Below are 24,476 nucleotides of genomic sequence, written 5' to 3'. Positions count from 1 at the left end.
TAAAAAATTAATTCCTGGTATTCTTTGATTTCAGTTCTTTTAGGCATTTTAAAATTTTGTCCTTTTTCATAATGCTCCCCAGCCCAACACTTAATTTACAACTTGTTGATGTTAGAGAGATTAGAAAAATTACCCCAAAATACACGATATGCTAGAACATTGCAAATAAACAACCACCCAGCAAATACTGATTTCTTAGTTATTTGTCCAATTAGACAAACTCATTTTTTCCCATAGTACTTTATACTCATTTAATAGGTCTTTCTACCATATACTGGTTTTGTCTGATTTACCTGCTTCGTGAGTTTCTTCTTCCTTTTTTTCAAGATTTTATTTATTTTTTAGAGAGTGGTGGGAGGGTCAAAGGGAGAGGAAGAGAATCTCAAGCAGACTCCCCACTGAGCATAGAGCATGGCGCCGGGCTCTCTCTCACCACCCTGAGATCATGACCTGAGCCGAAACCAAGAGTTGGACGCTCAACTGAGTAAGCCGCGCAGATGCCCCATGGCTTTTCTTTCTGTCATTCTATTTAGAGGAGTTATTATATCTATGGGCTCAGCAAAACAAGTATCTCCAAAGGATATCAATTTCCATTTCTTATCTGCATTCCATCTACCACTTCTTAAGTCTGAAATCAGCAAAAGCATTAAAAATCTAAACATCTGTGTATTCCATCAGCTGTTAAAACATTTCAGTACCTGCTGTGTCAGACATCGTATTTGATGACCCTTGAAGAACAATGAATGTTTTTTTCTGTCTTAAAGAGTTCACATTCTAGTTTAAAAGACATACAAGCAAATATAAAATAAAATGTTATAATAGAGATATAGGTCGGGGCACCTGGGTGGCTCAGTGGGTTAAAGCCTCTGCCTTTGGCTCAGGTCATGATCCCAGGGTCCTGGGATCGAGCCCCACATTGGGCTCTCTGCTCAGCGGGGAGCCTGCTTCCTCCTCTCTCTCTGCCTGCCTCTCTGACTACTTGTGCTCTCTGTTTATCAAATAAATAAATAAAATCTTTAAAAAAATAATAGAGATATAAGTGCACAGATGAGGGACTGATTATTCTTTTTTTTTTTTTTAAGATTTTATTTATTTATTTGAGAGAAAGAGAATGAGAGAGCATGAGAAGAGGGAGGGACAGAGGGAGAAGGAGACTGCCCGCTGAGCAGGGATCCCGATGCAGGACTCGATCCTGGGACTCCAGGATCATGACCTGAGCCGAAGGAAATATTTACTTTTTTTTTTCTTTAAAGATTTTATTTACTTGAGAGAGAGTGTGTGTGCATGTACAAGTAAGGGGAACAGCAGGCAGAGGGAGAGGGATAAGCAGGCTTCCTGCTGAGCAAGGAGCGGGATACAAGACTCTATTCCAGGATCATGACCTAAACCAAAGGCAGACACTTAACAACCGAGCCACCCAGGTTCCCCTGGGACTGAGTATTCTTAAGAGTTTTGAGAGATGCTTTGAAGAGTTAAGAAAATTGAGCTAGTCTTAATGGGTAAAAGAGAAACTGAATTATTAAGTCCATTGCCTTATTTTATCAGTTTGACCCTTTTTGTTTTAAAAAATTTTCAAATTTACATGAAAGGATATCATTTTAAAGATTTTCAGTACCTGGCTTAATGTTGTGACTGAATTAGTACTTGATATCTGTTTATGTCTCACTCCAGATGTAGTCTGAGCCATCTGTGGTTAATTTCATTTACTTTATCAATGATTGGTTCCAAGGGTGAGCAGAAATAAATCAGTTTGGGTCAATAACACACTCAAGATGGATTGGCTTGAAGCACAGTGGTGGCAGGGCCTAGCTGCTACAAAGAAGACATGTTTTAGACAATACTCATGTGTATGGGCAAAAAAAACTCGAGGACTGTATTTGTGACTAATTGTATAACAGGTTATTTTAGTTTCTGTTCTGTGGAAAGTGTAAAGCATTCCAACAAAGGGTTTTAATGTAGATTTTTTTTTTTTTGCACCCATGCTGTTGATTGCTAAATGTAATAGTCTGATCATGACGCTGAATAAATGTGTCTTTTTAAAAAAAAAAAAAAAAAAAAAAGATGGATTGGCTTGGGAGGTCTCTAGGAAAGAGAAGCCATTTGTGAACCAAGGAAGCGTGTTTAAGTTACTGATAACACCCTTGTGAGGTAATAAAAAGACTAGTGTTAGGATGACCTTAAGGCTGAGGACAGCAGGACAAAGAGATGGAAAAAACCTGGATCCTTGCTGATATCTGGAGCCATGAAATCTATCAACCCTGATAAAGGCTGCCTGATTTCTGAATTTCTTGTAATAATAATAATAAGAAGAAGAAGAAGTAGTCAACTTATATTTAGCCAAATTGAACAAGTTTTTGTGCTTGAAATCAACAGCATTTTAGCTGATAATGAATTGCATACTGGGAAAGGGGTACTGGCAAATTAGAGATTCTACACTATGGATTTAACTTGAAGACTGGGCAGTAAGGGTGCCAACTTGAGAAGTTGGTGATAATCCTTTATACCTTGTGCACAAATATTTGCTTCATGAGACTTTGGTTTTGGGCGATATACAGAAATTCACGATGTTAAGGTGTGTTGGCCCTGTCCTGCTTGGACGCAAAAGGCCTTTAAAATTCAGATTTGATAAGAAAGAGCCTTTCTTCTTATGATCTGGTATCACAGATCAGCTTCATAAGATTAGCTTGGAGTAAAGAATTCATCTTTTCCAAAGTTAGTTTGAATTTGGGTTTAAAAAGATTTAACAGGAAATAAGTGCTGCAAAGCACAATTCTGTTGCCTTCAACTTTCCCATACCTCCTTTTAAGTATTTTCTACCAGGTAAATGGGAAGTACTCAGGTTTATACAATAAAGATATATTTTAAATGCAGTTGTGGGGAAGAAATGGATAGTTGCAAATTGGAGTGCAGTAAAGGCCATTTCAAATTCAGAGCCTTGGAGGGTGCAAAGGTTTCAGAGGTTTGCTGCCACGAGACTGAAAGTTCTAACTGCAACCATTGTCTAAACATGATCTTGCTATGGTTACTAGTCTTTGGAATTTTGAGGGTAGAGAATCCTAGCTTCTTTTCAAAGAGATGTCCTGTTGCTAAGGGCCATTTAACACCATTAATGTGTCATTCTTCACTTTTCTGAATTTAATTGTAGTTATCCTATTATTTTCCCTTCACCAATGTATTTTTGGGTGTAGATAACTTAATCTTGTAGCTATACATTGCCAGAATGGATGATAACTATATAGATCTATATCCAGACCTGTTAGAAATGAAGGCATATTACTCCCAACATAGATCTGAAGTTAGATGCAGTGACTGGATGACACTTCGGGTGGTTCCCTTTCTCCAAGGTGGATTGAAGTTGTTTTGTGTGGCCATGAATACTTTTTAAAGTATATATGTTGGAAGAAGGACGTGTATAAAAGGTAACCAAGTTAGTAGACTGCAGTATCTCTAACAATTCTAAATCATCTTATATAATTTAAACTGTTCTTTGTCTTATTCTTTTTATTGGTTTACTGATGTACAAACCTAGTCTGTATAGCTCATTAGAACCCAGCATGAGACTTGCCTGGACATCCTGAGATGAAGTCAGTGTCTCTATTAAGGACTGCACGCAAGGAAGCTTATAGATCTAGCTGCTGCTTGACAGCCTTTTAAAGACTTAAAGGAGCTAGACAAAGATAAAAACTGTGGACAGCAGTGTGGGGAATCAAGGCAGAGAAACTTAAATTCTTAATATTGTTGGGGAACTGAGTAAGTTCAGAATCTGCCTTCTGTAGGTAGAATAGTGTACCCCCAAAGATGCCCACATCCTGATTCTTAAAATCTGTAAATATGTTACTTTACATAACAAAAAGGATTCCGCAGATCTGGTTGACATCACAAACCGGCAGATGGTGATGATCTTGGGTTACCTGAGTGGGCCCAATATGAATGAGTGGGCTCATGATATGAGCTCTTAGAAATATAAGAGGACAACAGAAGAATGGGTCAGAGAGGAGACAGAAGAAAAATTTCAGAGGGATTCAGTCTGCTTTTTCTGGCTTTAATGATGGAAAAGAGAGGTGTTATGATTCAAGGAAGGCAGGTAACTTCTAGAACTTGGGAGCAGCCTAGAAAGGAAATGGATGTTAGTCCTCCATCTGCAAATGATTAAATTTTGTGAACAAGAGATCCTCCCCCAGACCCTGAGACAGGAATACAATACAGATGACACCTTTATTTTAACCCATTGAGACTTATTGGACTTATGTTCCACTTAACTGAAAGATTAATAAACTTGATTTGTTGGTACATCTGGGTGGCTCAGTTGGTTAAGTGGCCAACTTCTTGGTTTCGGCTCAGGTCATAATCTCAGAGTCATGGGATCAAGCCCCTTGTCAGGCTCCCCTCAGCCACAAGTGTGCTCCAGGATTCTCCCTCTTTCTCTTCCCCTCTCCTAGTTTGCCCTCTTTAAAATAAATAAATGGATCTTTTAAAAAAAGATTTTCTTCAATCCACTAAGTCTGTAAGAATTTGTTACAGCAGCAGTAGAAAAGTACTACACTGCCTTATCCAGACTTCTTGTGTGAATTAGAAAATGTTTTCCTTACAGCTTTATTGAAATATGATACACATATATATTATGAAATGTTTACTATGATAATGTTCGTTAATTCATCTTTTATTTCACATAATTAGCCATTTTGTTTTGTTGTTATGGTGAGAACATTAAAGCTCTATTCTATTTATTTTAAGCTAACTTTTTTTTTTTTTTTAAGATTTTATTGAGAGCACAAGCACAAGTAGGGGGAGCAGCAGGCAGAGGGAGAAGCAGGCTCCCCGCCAAGCAAGAAACCAGCTGCGGGACCTGACCCTGAGATCATGACCTGAGCTGAAGGCAGAGAGAGGCTTAACCAAATGAGCCACCCAGGCATCCCAAAGCTCTATTCTTAGAACAACTTTCAAGTAAATGATAGAGTATTATTAACTGCAGTTAGCATGCTGTCCCATAGATCCTCTGAACTTACTCATCTTAGAATTGGTATAAAGTTCGTACCCTTGACCAGCATCTTACCATTTCCCCCCATCTCTAGGCCTGGTAACCATCTTCTGCTGTTTTTATGAATTTGATGTTCTTAGATTCCACACGTAAGTGAGATTATATGGTATTAGTCTCTCTCTGACTTAACGCAATGCCCTCAAGGTCCACTCTTTTTGTCACAGACTGAAGGATTTCCTTCGTTTTTATTGCTGAATAATATTCCATGGTGTTTGTGTGTATGTGTGTATTTTCTTTTTTTTTTAAGATTTTATTTATTTATTTAATAGGGAGAGAAAGAGTACAAGCAGAGGGAGCAGCAGGCAGAGGGAAAAGCAGGCTCCCCATTGAGCAGGGAGCCCGATGTGGGACTGAATCCCAGGACCCTAGGATCATGACCTGAGCCGAAGGCAGCTGCTTAATCAACTGAGCCACTCAGCATCCCTGTACCACATTTTCTTTATTGATTCACGTGTTGATGGATACTTAGGTTGTTTCTATGTCTTAGCTATTACAAGTAATGCTGGCAATGAACATGGTTGATACAGATATCTCTTTGAGATAGCAGTTTCATCTACTTCAGATACATACCCAGAAGTGGGAGTACTTGATCATAGAGTAGTTCTATTTTTAGTGTTTTCAGAAATTTCCATACTGTTTTCCATAGTGGCATACCAATTTATATTTCTTTTAACAGTGCACCAGTGTTCCCTTTTCCCTACATCCTTACTAGCACTCTTTACCTTGTCTTTTTGAGAATAGCCATTTTGGCGAGTATGAGATGATATCTTATCATGTTTTTTGATCTGCATTTCCCTGATAATTAGTGATGTTGAGCACCTTGTTATGTACTTGGTGGCCATTTGTGCATTTTCTTTGGAAAATGTCAATTAAAGTTCTCTGCCATTTTTAAATGAGATTGTTGGTGTTTTGCTTTTGAATTGTATGTTCCTTAGGTATTCTGGATATTAACCCCTTATCAGATACACAAATTATAAATATTTTTTCCCACTCCATAAGTCAGCTTTTCCTTTTGTTGATTCTTTTTTGCTGTGCAGAAGTATTTCAGTTTGATACAGTCCTACGTGCTTATTTTAGCTTTTGTTGCCTTTGCTTTTAGGGTCAGATCCAAAAAAATCATTGCCAAGACCAATGTACGGGAGCTTACTGCCTGTTTACTTCCAGGAGATCATTGTTTCAGGTCTTACATTTAAGTCTTTTATCCATTTTGAGTTAATTTTTATGCCTGGTGTAAGAAAGTGGTATAGTTTCACTCTTTTGAATGTGACTGTCCAGTTTTCCCAACATCATTTATTGAAGAGACTGTCCTTTTCCCACTGTATATTCTTGGCTTCTTTGTCATAAATTAACTGATTGCATATGCCTGGGTTTATTTCTGGGCTCTTTGTTCTGTTCCATTGATCTGTGTCTGTTTTTATGCTAGTACCATGCTGTTTTGATTTTTACAGATTTATTTTTTTTAGGATTTTATTTATTTATTTGTCAGAGAAAAAGAGACAGGCCATAAGCAGGGGGAGAGGCAGGCAGAGGTAGAAGCAGGCTCCCCACTTGAGCAAGGAGCCGGATGAGGGACTCAATCTCAGGACCCTAGGATTGTGACCTGAGTTGAAGGCAGATGCTTAACTCACTGAGTCACTCAGGCGTCCCAGTTTTTATAGCTTTAAACTGTAATTTGAAATCAGGGAGCATTGTGCTTCCAGCTTTGTTCTCTCTCAAGATTGCTTTGGCTATTCGTGATCTTTGTGGTTCCATACAAGTTTAGGATTATTTATTCCATTTCTATGGAAAATGCCAGTGGAACTTCAGTAGAGATTGCATTGAATTGTAGATTGCCTTGGGTTGTGTGGCCTTTTTAAAAATGTTAATTTTTCCAGCTCATGAGCACAGACATTCTTTATATCTGTGTCTTCTTCAGCAAATGTCAGTTTTCAGTGTACATGTCTTTCCCCTCCTTGGTTAAATTTATTCCTAGGTATTTTATTCTTTTCAATGTAGTTGTAAGTGGGATGGTTTTCTGAATTTCTCTTTCTGATAGTTCTCTTTAGTGTATAAACATGTAAAATTTTTCTGTATGTTGATTTTGTTTGTACAGCTTTTCTAAATTCATTTGTTCTAAGAGTTTTTTGGTGGAGTCTTTAGATTTTTCTGTACGTAATATCGGGGTCATCTGCAAACAGAGATTGCATTTGCTTCTCCCTTTTATCTCTTTTTCTTACAAATTTGTCTAGGATTTCAATACTATGTTGAATGTTTAGAGTAATTTGAATTCTTAGCAGTATAAATCCTATATCTCCATTTCCTTGTGCAAGTTACCGGAAATTCACTCTATGCCTTTGGTGGAGTCATACTTCACTGATTCTTCATAATCTTTAAAGCTTTGCATAGGTGTCTATAAATTTGAAGAAGTGGTCATGTCTTCCAGAATTTATATGTTGAACTTCGGTAAGTATAGACCTTCACCTGCAAGTGAGGACATGGTAGAGTGTGCTCTGGTGCAGGGTGCCAAGTGTAGGACATGTAGTTGCTTCACGTCTAGGGGGTGGATGACAAATCTTGGATCAGTCCTTGGCCTGTGCATTATCAGAAGTTGTGTGGTCTTTGGTGAGTGCTCCTAGGCATTCACATATGCTGCAAGGGCTGTTGGGGTTCTCAGCATCTCCTCCTGGTCCATCAGCTGGGGACCAGAGTAAGCAGTGGTAGTGGCCAGAGTCTGCCATATGGACACACTCATTTGCAGGTGCCTGTGTTGTGGCAGGGTCCAGTTGCTAACATGTGTAGTGGTGAGTGCCAGGGTAGGCAGCAAGGGCCAGCCAAGAACATGTGCACTGGCAGCTGTGGGGATCCTGGCTGTTGTTCATTACTGTGTTGGCAGTATCTTGCCCTGGACACATAGCAGTGTGGAGGTGAATGATGGGGATTGGGCCAGAGGGTATTCAGGTGCATAGCTGGAGTGGCTAGGTAGGTACAGGTGAACCTAGTGATACAGGACAGTGACATATGATAGAGCTTGCTCTGGCCCACATACCGCTATAGGAGTCTCGGGTACGGAAGTGGTCTAATGTGGCTGCAGGATCTTGCCATGGTGTGTACACAGCAGTTTAGGCTGGTGACAGATGTTTAGTCAACAGCATATAAGTACACAGCTGGAGGAGCTAGGCCTGAGCACTTGCATGCTAGTGAGTGTCAGCTACAAGAATCTAAGTTGGTGTGTTGCACTCTTGGAGTCAGAGTCTTTGGCGGGCTTCTGGTGGAAGGCGGGTGGGAAGACATAAGTTGACTGGTGTCAACAAGTATAAACACCTGTGGGTCTGAGGCTAGTGATATCTGCAGGGGTATGCTATAGCCACAGTGGCTGTTGGTTTCTTCAGTAATGAAAGCTAATGATGTTTGCTCAGCAGTCGGTGGGAAGGTGGTTGCTCCTGCTGTATAGCTCCTGTTGGTAGCCTCTGCTTTTTTTCGTTGTTCCTAGCCATCTCTTTATGTCTCAGCTTTGCCATTCCCTGTTTGGAGTAAAACAAAAGCAGATCCTTGATTCTCCATGCAGTGCCCCAAAGGGCTGGGGAAACTGGCTACTTACCTCACTCTCACTTTCCTGGTGAGGAGAACTCTCTATCTAGGGAATTCCTCTTGACAATGAGCAGTGCCTGCTCAGTATGTGGAATGGTACAGGCAAATTAAAGCTGTTCATCCTTCCCTTTTTGCACAGTTATTCTCTATGCCACCATGTGCTGAAGTTTCTTAAGTGACCTTCAAAGCTCTCCCAAAGCTGTTTTTGTTTATAGGTAGCTATCTAATGGTTGATCTTTGTTGTGGGGGCCGGAGTGTGGGGTCTGCTATGCTACCATCTTTGTGACGTCACTACCCTTGAATCAAAAATGTACATTCTGGGGTGCCCTGGTGCCTCACTTGGTTAAACATCCATCTTGATTTCAACTTGGAGTTGTGGGGTCAAGCCCCATGTTGGCCTCTGTTCTGGGCTTGGGATTCTCTCTCTCCCTCTCCCTCTGTCCCTCCCCATACCCATTTTCCCTCTCCCCCACTCCTAAAAAATATTTACGGTACCAGGGTGGCTCAGTTGGTTAAGCATCTGCCTTCAGCTCAGGGCATTATCCCAGGGTTCTGGGATCAAGCTCAAAATCCAGCTCTCTACACAGCAGGGAGTCTGCTTCTCTCTCTCCCTCTGTCTGCCACTCTACCTGCTTGTGCTCTGTCTCTCTGTCAAATAAAGAAATAAAATCTTTTAAAAAGAAAAAAAAAGAAATTTCCTTCTTCTGTGAACTTAGTTAAATCAATTTTTCTTACCTTGTTTATGCTTCTTTTCACACATTGTACTTCCTGCCAGGTAGAGATGGATCACTTACCAGCCATCTTATGGATTTGAAAACAATTAAATTCTTTTTCCAGCTCTCCAAAGCCAATTACTTCATTTTCTTTAACTATTTCCTAAAAGACATACTTAGCTGAATACTTGTATTCTCTCCTCCACACACCCAAGTACCTAAATAGAGTTCTTTTGTTTCCCGTTAAACTTTGAGATATGATACTGAAAGTGTTTCATTCACTCAACAAGAAATTATTTACTACCTATTATATACAAATCTTAGAAATCTATTCTATATAATGTAATTATCATCTGGGCATTCCATCTGAGGCACTTAAACCTTATACTTTATTGTAGTTGGTTTCAGTAGGTAAACTTCACAGTAGCACACAGTCAATTCTTTTTTTTTTTTTCTTAAGGTTTTATTTATTTATCTGAGAGAGCATGAGAGGGGAGAAGGTCAGAGGGAGAAGCAGACTCCCCACAGAGCTGGGAGCCCGATGCGGGACTCCATCCCAGGACTCTGACATCATGACCTGAGCCGAAGGCAGTGGCTTAACCAACTGAGCCACCTAGGCGCTCTGCACACCCAGTCAATTCTAAGGTCATGGTCTTCCAAAATATATCCAGAATTCTATCCACTCATTTGTTGTGTTGTGTTAACTTATACATAACTTCTCTGTCCATATGAATTTTCTTATCTAAGTTTTTTATGTTTATTAACATTTAATAAAATAGTGGTTAAAAAAATGACCAACCCACAACCAAGAGTATATCTACAGGTTAACTCTTGAGTGCTGGGTTGATTTAGAACTTTCCACTCCAGAGCTTAAAGTATGTATAAACATACAGGGCCTGACAGATTGTGACACTTACTCCTTATTAGTATTAGTGCATAAAAACATGAGTAAATATTTCTGGAAAATTATTCTTAACTATTATTTGTTTTTTATATTTAAGATAATATAAATATCCTGTTAGCACAGAATTTGATTGGCATTAATGTTTCTTGGTAATAATGCAGGCAGGCTGGGTCCTCGGACCCAGAGAGGGTTCCCATAAGACCATCCAGCAGGGTCCTTGACTTCACACGGGAGAGAAAATAAATGCAAGCCAGGAAGTGAAAACAGAGTTTATTAAATAGCAAAAGTGGCAGGCAGAGTAGCAGACAGAATATGTGGGAGTTCAGAGAGTAAAGGAGAATGAGTCTCATCACATGGGGTTAGGCAATTATATTGGAAAGAGGTTAAGGGTATGTTTTCTCTCAGGAATCCAGGGTAAGGTCCAGTCAGAGGCAAGTAACAAGTGAATAATAGGTGTATTTTATAAATCACCGAAGGTAGGGGTTATTGATGCCAGCATTGGCCGAGGTTTGTTTGCAGCTAATAGCCTGGAATGTGTTTGGGGTCCAACTCTTAGATGTTACCTCATGTTTGGGGGCCTAGGACAAGAATGATTAACTTTCTTGTTTCCCACTTAGGATGGGAACATAGCTTCTTTGGTTTATTCAGATGTAGAATATCAAACAAAAGTAAATGGGGCCTAGCAGAACAGCAGCAGAGATGGAACCTTTCTAAAAATGGAGTCTCTTCAGCTTCCTCTCTCACTAATAGGTCACTTTGTATGTATTAGGTCTTTATATTCTTATTTGTTTACATGTCACTACAAAAAAGGCTATTCAAATTCATATTACCTGTGATATCTGAAATGGAAGTCTTGAGATTCTGAGCTTCAGTCATTTTAATAAGTTAACATAGATCCTAGTGTCTGGTAACTCTGAAGAGCCAACCTTTTAATAAAGCTTCTAAAGACACCAAAAAATAATCCAATTTAAAAATGGGCAGAAGACATGAATAGACATTTCTCCAAAGACAACAGATGCCCAACAGACAGATGAAAGGATGTTCGGTATCATTCATCATCAGGGAAATGTAAATCAAAACTGCATTGAGATATCACCTCACACCAGTCAGAAGGGCTGAAATCATCAACACAAGAAACAACAGATATTGGTTGAGGATGTGGAAAGAGGGGAACCCTCTTGCACTGTTGGCGGGAATGCAAACTGATGTAGCCACTCTGGAAAGCAGTATGTAGGTTCCTCAGAAAGTTAAAAATAGAACTACCCTATGATCTAGCCATTGCACTATTAGGTATCTACCCAGAGAATACAAAAACACTAATTCAAATGAATCTAAGTACCCCATTTATTGCAGCATTATTTACAACAGCCAAATAATCGAAGCAGCCCAGGTATCCACTGACAGATAAATAGAAAAGAAGATATGGTATATACACAGTAGAATATTATTCAGCCACAAAAAAAGAATGAAATCTTATGATTTGCAATAACATGGATGGATCTAGGTTAAGTGAAATAAGCCAGTCAGAAAAAGATCCAACCTACATGGATCTAGGCTAAGTGAACTAAGCCAGTCAGAGAAAGACCATAGGATTTCACTCATATGTGAAATTTAAGAGACAAAACAAAAGTACAAAGGAGAAAAAAAGACAAAAAACAGACTCTGAACTATAGAGAACAAAGATGGTTACTATAGAGGAGGCGGGGAGGGGTGGGTGAAATAGGCAAAGAGGAATAAGGGTACAGTTACTTGACGAGCACTGAGTAATATATGGAATTTTGCATCATTATATTATATACCAGAAACTAAAATAACACTGTATATTAACTACAGTGGAATTAAAGTTTTTTTTAAACTTCTGAAGAGTAATTTTTTATTGCTCGTTTTTGTCTAAATCATATTTAGTCCTAAATGTTTTTCAGATGTTACTCTGAAAACATAGATTGAAAACAAAATATTCAGTATTACTACTAATTTGAAACTCAAGGAATACTTTCTACTTTAATTTGTAAAGCTTTTTAGAGCTCTGGGTCAAATCTTTATTAAGTTATATTTTTACATTTTACATTTTAGTTAGTCCTTTAAGAGAATATAATGTTAAGCCAGTAAGATATCTAGGTAACACAAAGAATTACTTAGCTCACATGTCAATGATATGTGCCACTGTTGAGAAACCCTGCTCTAGGGTTTACACAGTGTACCTTCACATAATGTTATATTCATGTGTAGTGTAAGAACCTTACAACAGTGAACATTTCCTTCCTTCCTCCCATCCTTTGTGCTATTATTGTTAGTACTCCCACATGGGAATTCCTTCTAGGCACGCTCAGAAAATTAATGCTTTTCCAGAGTCTAGGAAAAAACGAGTTGAGAAATTGGGGAAACAGAAAAAAGTACTCTAATTCTTCTGTGATATTTAAACCCTATCAACATGGAGATCTTGGTGGTTCATAGAATCTACTGATGTCAAGTTGCAAGCAGGAGCAGAAGATGATGATATGTGGAGTTGATAGTTAAGTTTGACATTTCCAGGAACTGGGACAAAGTTGTCATGATCTAATCAGTTATTCTTGCTTGTAACTTTTGCCATGTGGTTTGTGGCCTTGTGTACTGTAAACAGGAAGTTATTCATGCAAATAAAATAAATACTAATATGCTAATGTCCTTAGTATACTTAATACAAACTCTGAGTGGTATTCCAGGAAATAAAAAGTATTGGTAGCAATGTGGCATTCAAGAACAATTTTCCTTTTGTAGTATACACCTTATTTTACTCTAAGTTATGAGGTTCTCCACTGCTGATAATGATTTGGAAGCATACCTCTGTCCTAGCAATTGGACCTCTCTACTGTATCACCTAGTGTGGCAGTTCTTGCTGCTACTACACCTGAGCAAGCCTTCTAGTTTGCTTGTCTGTACTGTTAAGTGGTTCTTTTAAAAAAAAAAAAAGATTAATTTATTTGAGAGCAAGAGAGAACATGAGCTGGGGAAGGAGCAGATGGAAAGGGAGAGGCATATTCCTCACTGAGCAAGGAACCTGATCCAGGGGTTTGATCCCAGGACCCTGGAATGATGACCTGAGCCAAAGGCAGATGCTCAACCAACTGAGCCACTCCAGCGCCCCCAGTTAAATGGTTCTTGTGGCGTATAGTCAAAATTTCAAGAGTGTATGTACTTCAGATTATAATCTTTTTTGAGGATGATTCTTAATTTTCTGACTTCTGTGATAGGAGTGCTCTGTAATCAAATTCTAGTTTGTTTCTTCCAGCTGCAGTCTGGATCCCTGAACAATGGAGAATGTCCCTAATAATTTATCATATTTGTGTCTATATATTTATTTAAGAAATGCACGTTCTTTCATCCATAGACAAGTAAGTGGAACTTGAGCTCTGGAACTTAGCAAACAAAACTTCACATATATAATTCCAACTCTTGTCGCCTTGCTATTTTGGCAAGTTATACTCTCTGAACTTCATATTCCTCATTTTAAAAATGAGTATAACAGAGGCAAGGAGGATGAGGAAAAAAAATGATTATAAAAACAATAATAAAATAATGATAGCAATCAATTCTTGGAAAATTAAGAAAAATTTTACAAAAATGCTTGGAAAGGGTAAGTCTTAGCATGCTGGGTATTTTAGTAGCATTTGAGAAATATTAGCCCTTATTACCACTGCCCTATACAGAAAGTAGTCCATAATTCTGGACGAGTAGTTATCTACGTCTTGAATTCTTTCCTTAGATGATTTTCAGCCTAATTTGTTATAGAATGGTGATGTTTCTGAATGTTACCAGTAATTGTCTTGCTTTCTAACTGTAGCAAACTGAAATATTTATCTTCACCTTGAAAATTCTGTCAGTATTCTCATTTAACTACACACAGTTTGTTTTGCTTTAGGTCAGAGATGCGTGAGAGTGGAAGACATGGCAGAGAACTTGAAGAACATTTCTGCTTTTTAGCACTTCCTCAGAATGATGTGGCTGAAATATATCAAAATGGGATAAGTACCAGAACATCTACATTGAAGATATTAGGAAATCCTCTTCTTGGAATTTATGTATTTAGACATGTTGATGTTGCTTTGAATTATGCTCATAGTAGAAGCATTACTGTAGAAAGTATTATAATTTTTAAGGTAGGTAGCAGAAAACAATTACTAAATATTATACTCAGTTACTTTAAATTGACCTGAACATATTCTCCTTTCAGTATGAATTATTATGTTTTTAAGTTGTATTATATAAAATAAATAGTATATATATATTACTTTCATCATCATCATCATTTGAAATTTTCCCCTATTTCTGTCTTTAGTTGGGTATGTGGCATAAAACAAAACTCCAAGTAAGCAAACACAGCCTGTATCATCTTTGTCTTTCCAATTTACATCTTTTTCTGTCTTAAATAACCCTTCTTTCTCTGTTTTGTTCAGACCATAATTAATAACCAGAGTGTTTTAAGTGTTTTTCTCCAAAACATTGATTATAGTAATTCTGGCTTAAGCAAAAGTTACTAAACTCTTAATCTTTATTTTTGTTAATAGTATTATACAAAGTTAATTTCTTTTTGTTTTAATTTTTTATTGAAGTATAATTGACTTACATTATATATCACATTAGTTTCAGGTTAAAACATAACAGTGTTTCTTAGTTCTCATAATTTTGCCATGCTTATATAAGATGTTAACTTTAGGGAAAACTGGATACAAGTATCTAGGACCTCTGAACTAGTTTCCCAACTTTTCTGAAAGTTTAAAATTACTCAAAATTGAAAAGAAGTAAGTCTTACCAAATCTTAAAGCATCAACTAACTGGTTAAGGTACACTTTTATGGTTAATTGTAGCTTTGCCAGGACTACTGAAATTACATTACGTAGGCAGGATCCTCAGGTTTGTAACATAGGATGGGTACATATAAAACCAGTGTTTCCTTTGGAATAATTCCTTATGTGTTTAGGCTTCAAATATTATCAAATTTGTAAGGCACAATTTTTATATTAAAAAGTAATACAGGGGCGCCTGGGTGGCTCAGTGGGTTAAAGCCTCTGCCTTCAGCTCAGGTCATGATCTCAGAGTCCTGGGATCGTGCCCCACATCAGGCTCTCTGCTCAGCAGGGAGCCTGCTTCCTCCTCTCTCTCTGCCTGCCTCTCTGCCTACTTGTAATCTCTGTCTGTCAAATAAATAAATAAAATCTTAAAAAATAAATAAATAAATAATAAGTAATACAAACTGATTTTAGAAAATGTGGTGCATACCAAGAAGTTCCAAAAAGCTCATTAATAACAACAGTTCGTTTTTTTATATATCTATAGTCTTGCTTGTGTATGCAGATATGCATGTATAATGGTAATTAAAATATATTCTTTGTGTACTATATAACTTTTTTTCATTGATTATAAGACAGATTTTTCATTGCATTAAATAATTATTCTTCACTAGTAGCTTTTTTAAAAAAGATTTATTTATTCATTTATTTGACAGAAAGAGATCACAAGTAGGCACAGAGGCAGGCAAAGAGAGGGGGAAGCAGGCTCCCCGCTGAGCAGAGAGCCTGATGCGAGGCTCAATCCCAGGACCCTGGGATCATGACCCGAGCCGAAGGCAGAGGCTTTAACCCACTGAGCCACCCAGGCACCCCTCTAATAGCTTTGTTTTTAAGGTTTTCTTTTTTTTTAGGTATAATCTTTACACCCGACATGGGGCTCGAACTTACAACACCAAGATCAAGAGTCACATACTTTACCAGCTGAGCCAGCCAGACACCCCTCTAATAGCCTTTTGAATAACTGACTACATAGTATTCTACTATATAGCTCTCATAAATTTGCATAACAAATTTTTTAACTTGGGGATATAAATTATTTGGTTTTTTGTTTTATACTTTTAATATTACTTTGATCATCCTTATAGGTGTATTTTTACACACCTATTTGCTAAGAACTAATTGCTTAATTCCTACCAGGAAATCAGATTAGGAGCCAAAGCTATGTATACTTTCACAGCTTTCAATATGTAACGTCCAGTTGTCCTGAGAAAGGTTAAGTTAATTAACATTTTTTTAAATGTTTTTTAATCTTTTTTAAAAAGATTTTATTTAGTTATTTGAGAGTCAGAGATAGGGACAGAGATAGCGAGAGAGCACAAGCAGGGTGGAGATGGAGAAGCAGTCTTCCCCCAAGCATGGAGGAGCCCAATGCAGATCTTGAAGTGGGGCTCGATGCAGGGTGCTGGGATCATGACTTGAGCAGACGCTTAAGGCAGACACTTAACCAACTGGAGTATCCAGGCGCCCCTTAATTGACATTTCTATCCAGTGTGTAAGAATGTTATCTCACAACCCTCACTTTATATATTATACTTTTAAATCTTTGCCGATCTTGTTCTGTAATAGTTTGTAATCATTGGTTCAGTTTTTTCTTTCATAGTTACTGCTGAGTTTAAACATTCTGCATATATTTATTAACGATATTTAGTGAGGGGTGTTTGGCTGGCTCGGCAGGTGGAGTGTGCGATTCTTGATCTTAGGCTTTTGAGTTCCAAGCCTACATTGGACATGGAGCTTACTTTAAAATAAAAAATCTTTTAAAAATTAAAAAAAAACAATAGTTACTGATTTATATCCTTTTTTCCGAATATACTTTCAATTATATTTTATCACTTAATATTCCTTTTTTTTTAAATAAACTTTTTGTATTGGAATAAATTTAAATTTACAGAAAAGTTAGAAAGATAGTACAGAAAGTTCCTGTATACGTTTCACTTACCGTCCCCCTAATATTAGCATTTCACATTGCTATAATACTTTCATCAAAATTAAGAAAATAGCATTGTATATGTCAGTTCTATTTCAGTAAGAAAACAAAAATAATAAAATGAAAAGGCTAACATTTATTCAGTACCGTTAACTAAGCTACAGACTTTATTTGGATTTTGCCTGTTTTTCTACTATTTTTTTCTCTTCCAGGACCCAAATGCAGGATACCACATTACTTTTAGTATTGTATTTTAGTATTTTAATTTTGAACGAATGTATTATTATATTGAAAAAGCAGTAATAGAATTACTGTGTGTACTTGTCCTATTGTATTTTCTTCCACCTTACTTTTATCAGTTAATTACGTTCATGGTTTTATTTCAAGATTTTATTTATTTATTTATTTATTTGAGAGAGAAAGTGCACAAACGGGGTGATAGGGACAGAAGGAGAAGAACAAGCAGACTCTGTGTTGAGCACAGAGCCAACATGAGGCTGGATTCCAAGACCCTGGGATCATGACCTGAGCCAAAGGGAGATGCTTAACCAACTGAGCCACCCAGGCTCCTCTTGTTTTGTTTTCCATACATAGCTACCTAAGTGTTCCTCAGTATATCCTACTCAGTGCAGTATCTTCACCCTGATCCAAATTAGTATGTTAATATTGTATGTATATGATACGTCTTAGTCTTATTTTATTTCATTTTCAAAATTTTTTATTTTAATTATAGTATAGTTAACATACAGTGTTATTTTAGTTTCAGGTACAATACAGTGATTCATAAGGTCCATATATTACTCAGTGCTCATCAAGATAAGTGTACTCAGGGGCACCTGGGTGGCTCAGTTGGTTAAGCATCTGATTCTTAATTTCAGCTTAGGTCTTGATCATGAGTTGGTCATGAGTTCCAGCCCTGCATTTGGACACCACACCTCTCCCCCTCCGAAAAAAAGATGGGTGCTCTTAATTCCCTTCACCTATTTCACCCACTCCCCTCGATTCCCCTCCAACCTCCAAGGTTGTCTTTTAGTATACTCATTTGTTTTTGATGTACAAATAAATGTTTTGGAATATTTTATAGTTTTATGGTTTTGGCTTATGGGTTCTTGGCATATATGCTTAGAAAAGAATTCTCACTTTGAGGTTAGATAGTGACATTTCTTTCTACAGTGTTTGCATTACCTAAATATTTAACTTGTTTGGCATTTATTTTGGTCTACATATGAGAAGGGAATTTAATTTTTTCTGTTGTCTCATACCATTTATTGCTTTTGCTTCACTTGTTTCAAATGGTAGTTTTAACATTACACTATATTTTTATAGATTATTGTACTTATCTGGGCCTTTTTATTTTGTTCATTTTCTCCCTCTGCCTTTTTTGTGACAGTACCATCCTTTTAAAAAACACTTAGGGGGTCCGGAGTGGCTCAGTTGGCTGAGTGTCCATCTCTTGATTCTGGCTCAGTTAATGATCTTGGTATTCTGAGATATGGAGTCCTTCCTCAGGCTCTGTGCTGGACGTAGAGCCTGCTTGGGATTCTCTCGTCTCTCTCTGCCCCTTCCCTGATAACACTTTCTCTCTCTCCTCTCTAAAGATTAAAAAACAAAAGCATTTAATACCTTGGAAGTTCAAGTCACATCCCCTCTTCTATCATTCTTTTATCTCTGACCCAACATTTTTTTTCTAAAAAAAATTTTTTCGGGTGCCTGGGTTGCTCAGTTGGTTAAGCAACTGCCTTCGGCTCAGATCATGATCCTGGAGTCCTAGGATTGGATCCCACATCAGGCTCCCAGCTCCATGGGGAGCTCCTCTCTCATGCCCTCTCACTCTCTATCTCTCTCTCTCAAAATTTTCAAAAAAAATTTTTTTTTCAAAATTTTCTGGGCTATTCTTATTTGTTCAGTTGTCCAAATAAGTTTTTAGACTAAAATTCATTTCTACAGATAGATTTTCTAAAATTTTAGTTACAATTATTATAATCTTAGAGTTTAATTTAGAAAGGGAATTGGCATGATTAATAATAAGTCATCCTATTCATTTGGGACATGGATTATCTCTCCATTTTTATTTGTGTCTTTAAAAAAAGATTTATTTAGCCTTACTTTATGTTCTAGCATGGGAGTTTAAAATGTTCTGGTGTATTCGTATTTTTATGGACCTTTTTGCTTTTTTTCTTTTTAGGTTCTCTTTGGGAAAGTGAAGAAAATTCAGCCTTTGGTAGATAAAAACAAAGTTTCTTTGGATCCTTCTCCTAACTTTGATTGCCATATGTCCAGAAGCATACCTTCTCTGAAAGATACCATTGAGTTACAAGCCTACAATTCAGCGGTATATTAACTTTTTGGATCATTTGACTATTTGGAAGTGACAGGCTTCACACTGTATGATACCTGACTAAAAACAGCTTCTCAAAATATTAAATGAAAATCTCTTAATTTATTCAAATAATAAGACCTTAAATAAAATAAATAGGGGCTCCTGGGTAGCTCAGTTGGTTAAGCGGGTACCTTAGGCTCAGGTCATGATCCCGGGGTCCTGGCATCAAGCTCTGCATCAGTCTCCCTGCTCAAGGGAGCCTGCTTCTCCCTCTCCCTTTGCCTGCTGTCCCCCTGCTTGTGTTCTCTCTCTGTCAAATAAGTAAATAAAATCTTTATTTTTAAAAAGATCTTAAGTAAATAGTGAAAGCTGCTTTAATATTTGTGATCTAGGAATGTTCATAGTTCCCAAATTTACATTTAACTAGTTAGTGTTCAGAATACAGTGGATGGTTTCTTTTATTTAGTTGTTCCGTAGATTGATTCCTAGCTTGCAAAACATGCCGACTTTTTTATAACAAGCTATTTTGAAATAATGTTGTTGATCTTCTCTACTTTGCAACAGGAGAAAGACTTAACGTGTTCATCATTACATGTGAAACGCTAATTTTCTGTCATAAATTGCTAAGACAGTAGACCATTCATCTTCTTTAGAAGATTAAATTATATGTAATAGACACTGAATATCAGCATATATATGATTAAATGAAGATAAATTTTCTAGAAGTGTATATATGCTCCCAAATGTAAAATGTATTGAGCTATTTTTTTTAAAGACCTTATTTATTTGACAGAGAGAGAGATCACAAGTAGGCAGAGAGGCAGACAGAGAGAGAGGAGGAAGCAGACTCCCCACCAAGCAGAGAGCCCGATGTGGGGCTTGATCCCAGATCCGGAGATCATGACCTGAGCTGAAGGCAGAGGTTTAACCCACTGAGCCACCCAGGCACCCTGAGCTATTATTATTTTTGCAATTAACTTTTTCTTCCAACTAAAACACTATAGGTGTTCATAACATATGCAAAACATTGAACTTTTAGTGGAAAAATACTTGGTTGTTTAAAACAGACGGTTTCTGCTGCTCCCCACATTGATACCCTACCAAGTAAAATGTATGTGGTTGCGGGAAAAATTTATACTTAAAAAAATCTAGAGGGGTACGTGGGTGGCTCAGTTGTTAAGCATCTGCCTTCAGCTCAGGTCATGGTCCCGGGACCCTGGGATTGAGCCTTGCGTCGTCGTCGAGCTCTCTTCTCCACAGGAAACCTCCTTCTCCCTCTCCCTCTCCTCCTGCTTCTTTTGTTCCCTCTCTCACTGTCTCTTTGTCAAATAAATAATCTTTTAAAAAATAATAAATTTCAAAAACTAAGGTTGAAGATGGGGAGAAGAGGTTTGTATATGGAAGCCAGTGAATAAAAAACATCATGCAGTTACATAGCTTTTTAAATGTGAGCTTATTTAATTCTGCTAACACTAATTAGCTCAAAGTGTTTTTATCCCCTTCTTTATCTTCCAGGTATACTTCTATGAATACAATGTTCTTTCAAAGCCAGTAGATAAACCTAGGCAGTGTCTTCCATATGCAATATTAACAGTAAAATTTATTGGCCAAAAAGTAGATAATGGACACCTTATGACATCTTTGAGATTCCTCTCAACTGGATTTCCTAAGAGGGCTGGTAAGATACATATATTACTCTGCTTCAGTAGCATTTGTCCTGGTCTTGGAACTTCCGAGTATTATTTTCTAATACATTATGAATCTGTAAGAATAATAGTTGTGCTTTCACCTATTTTTTATTTTATGTATCTAGAATTATAATGCAAATATTTTTGTGACTCCTTTTGGTCAGTATTAATGTTTGTGTGATTCTTCTATGCTGATAAGTATACCTGTAGTTTTTTTCATTCTTATATATGTATTTACATGTTATTCCATTTGTTGATTACACAGTATTCCTCTGGGGATATTTGGATAGCTGCCACTTTTCTTCTTATTACAAATATTGCTATTTTAAACTTTTATTTGTCTCAATGCATATGTGCAAGAGTTTTTGTATAGAATATTATATATCCACATCAGAAGTGTGCAACTTAATCCAAAGAGGATGTCAATTAGTTTTCAAAAGCAGTTGCATCAGGTTACATAATTACTCTATGTCCTTCCCAGCACATAAATTTTTTTTAAATGTCTGTTTGTGCCAGCTTACTGAGTGTTATTATTATCATCTCAAAAAGAAACCCTTGAAAAGGTATCATATCCCTTTTCTCTCAGGCCCTTGCCCCTAAGCAGTCACTAATCTAGTTCTGTCTCTATATAGCTGAGCCTTGAATATGGAAGTAAAGGTGCCAACCCCCTTGCAGTTAAAAAATCCATGTGTAACTTTTGACTCCCTGGAAACCTAACTGCTGATAGCCTTGTATTGAGTGGAAGCCTTACCCAGAACATAGACCATAGACTAACATCTACTTTGTATCTTATATATATTTGACACATTGTATTCTTAAAATAATACCTAACTTTTTCTTAATCTTTATTGGCATCTCTAGGCTACATGGGTCATCTGTGAGTTTTTTAAAATTGTGGCAAATCTCCAAATAATTTTCCAGTACATTAATTTAAAAAGAATCCATGTGGACTCATACATTTCAAACCCCTATTGTTCAAGGATCAACTGTATTTGCTTATTCTGGGCATTTCATGTAAGGGAAATCATAAATATGTGCAGTGATATGGCCTTTCATGACTCATGACTTCCACCTAACAGTATTTTCAAGGTTCTCTCATGTTGTAACATATTAATCATTCTTTTTCATGGAATAATATTACATTGATTAGATCTACTATATTTATTCATCAGTTGAAGGATGTTTGTGTTGTTTTCACCTTTTGGCAATTATGAATAATTCTGGTATGATTCTTGAACAAATTTTGGTGTACACCTGTGTTCTCATTTCTCTTGGGTAGATAGCTAGGAGTGGAATTGCTGGGTTATATGATGATTCTGTGTTAACTCTTTGAGGAAATGCCAAACTGTTTTCCAGAATGGCTGCACCATTTACATTCACACCAGTAGTATATGATTGTTGGGATTTTCTACTTCCTATATTACTATCTGACTTTTTGTTTATAGCCAACCCAGTGGATATGAAGTAAAGGTTTTCAGGTTAAGTTTTATGCTTTTTTTTTTATAATCATTTTTTTTTAATTTATTTTCAGCATAACAGTATTCATTGTTTTTGTACCACACCCAGTGCTCCATGCAATCCGTGCCCTCTCTAATACCCACCACCTGGTTCCCCCAACCTCCCAACCCCCCCACCTCTTCAAACCCTTCAGATTGTTTTTCAGAGTCCATAGTCTCTCATTGTTCACCCTCCCTTCCAATTTCCCCCAACTCCCTTCTCCTAACTCCCCATGTCCTCCATACTATTTGTTATGCTCCACAAATAAGTGACACCATATGATAATTGACTCTCTCTGCTTGACTTATTTCACTCAGCATAATCTCTTCCAGTCCCATCCATGTTGCTACAAAAGTTGGGTATTCATCCTTTCTGATGGAGGCATAATACTCCATAGTGTATATGGACCACATCTTCCTTATCCATTCGTCCGTTGAGGGGCATCTTGGTTCTTTCCACAGTTTGGCAACCGTGGCCATTGCAGCTATAAACATTGGGGTACAGATGGCCCTTCTTTTCACTACATCTGTATCTTTGGGGTAAATACCCCGTAGTGCAATTGCAGGGTCCTAGGGAAGTTCTATTTTTAATTTCTTGAGGAATCTCCACACTGTTCTCCAAAGAGGCTGCACCAACTTGCATTCCCACCAACAGTGTAAGAGGGTTCCCCTTTCTCCACATCCCCTCCAACACATGTTGTTTCCTGTCTTGCTAATTTTGGCCATTCTAACTGGTGTAAGGTGATATCTCAATGTGGTTTTAATTTGAATCTCCCTGATGGCTAGTGATGATGAACATTTTTTCATGTGTCTGATAGCCATTTGTATGTCTTCATATCAAAAAATGGGCAGAAGATATGAACAGACACTTCTCCAATGAAGACATACAAATGGCTATCAGACACATGCAAAAATGTTCATCATCACTAGTTTTATGCTTTTTTTTAAAAATTTACTCCCAAGTATTATGTTTTTGGATACTTCTTCAAGTAAGTTTTCTCAATCGCATTTCTTTGTTCTTCATTTAAGTATATAGAAATATTGTTGATTTTTGTGTATTGATCTTATATCCTGTTAACCTTACTAATCTCATTATTAGTTCTAGTTGTTTTTTAGTGATTTCCTTAGGATTTCTATATACAAGATCAGGTCACCTACAAATAGAGTTAGTTTTACTTCTTCCTTCCCAAATTGGATGCTTTTTCTTTCTTTTTTCTTGTCTAATTGCCACGGCCAGGACCTCCGGTTGAATGTTTAATAGAAGTGGTAAGAGTGGATAGACATCCTGTCTTGTTCCTGAACTTAGGGGCAAGCATTCATCCTTCACTAGTAAGTATGATGTTAGCTATGCAGTTTTTCGATGTTCTTTGTCATGCTGAAGCAGTTCCCTTCTGTTCCTAGTTTGTTGAGTGTTTTTATCATGACAAGATATTGGATTTTGTCGGATCCTTTTGCTGCATCTATCGGGATGATTGTGTGATTTTTAGTCCTCACTCTGTTTACTGTGCTGTACTACACTAACTGATTTTCAGATGTTAAGTAAGCTGCATTGCTGAGATAAATCCCATTTAGTCATGGTATGTAATTTCTATTACATGTTAGTGGAATTGGTTTATTACTAATTTTTTGGTCTATATTTGTAAGTTACATTGATCTGTAGCTTTCTTGTGATGTCTTTAGTTTTGGTATCAGAGCAATACTGGTCTTATAGAATAAGTTTGAAAAGGTTTCCTCCTTTCTCCTTTTTTTTAGAAAGAGTTTGTGAACAATTAATATTAATACTTTAAACATTTGGGAGACCTCACTGTTAAAGCCATTCAGAAGCACCTGGGTGGCTCAGTCAGTTAAGTGTCTGACTTCAGCTCAGGTGATGATCTTGGGGAACTGGGATTGAGCCCCATGTCAGGCTGCCCACTTAGCAGGGAGCCTGCTTCACCCTCTTCCTCTGTCCATCCCACCGCTCATACTCTAACTCAAATAAAATCTTTTTTAAAAAT

At 37.3% G+C, this 24,476-nt stretch overlaps 1 protein-coding gene across 1 annotated transcript in view; it reads left to right on the top strand.

Moving 5' to 3' along the window:
• TEX15 (testis expressed 15, meiosis and synapsis associated) overlaps positions 1–24,476 on the top strand; it is a 58,035-nt gene that overhangs the window by 12,521 nt on the left and 21,038 nt on the right. The window contains exons 4-6 of the mRNA XM_032838148.1: positions 14,121–14,358; positions 19,161–19,307; positions 20,811–20,973. Of these exons, the coding sequence (XP_032694039.1) occupies positions 14,121–14,358; positions 19,161–19,307; positions 20,811–20,973 (548 nt within the window). The remainder of the gene's footprint in view (positions 1–14,120; positions 14,359–19,160; positions 19,308–20,810; positions 20,974–24,476) is intronic.

This window comes from Lontra canadensis, unplaced genomic scaffold (assembly GCF_010015895.1).
Source record: "Lontra canadensis isolate GAN:19392208 unplaced genomic scaffold, GSC_riverotter_1.0 scaffold102, whole genome shotgun sequence".
Lineage (NCBI taxonomy): Eukaryota > Metazoa > Chordata > Mammalia > Carnivora > Mustelidae > Lontra > Lontra canadensis.
The sequence above is the reverse complement of the archived record's forward strand: the minus strand, read 5'-3'. Positions and strand labels throughout refer to the sequence as shown.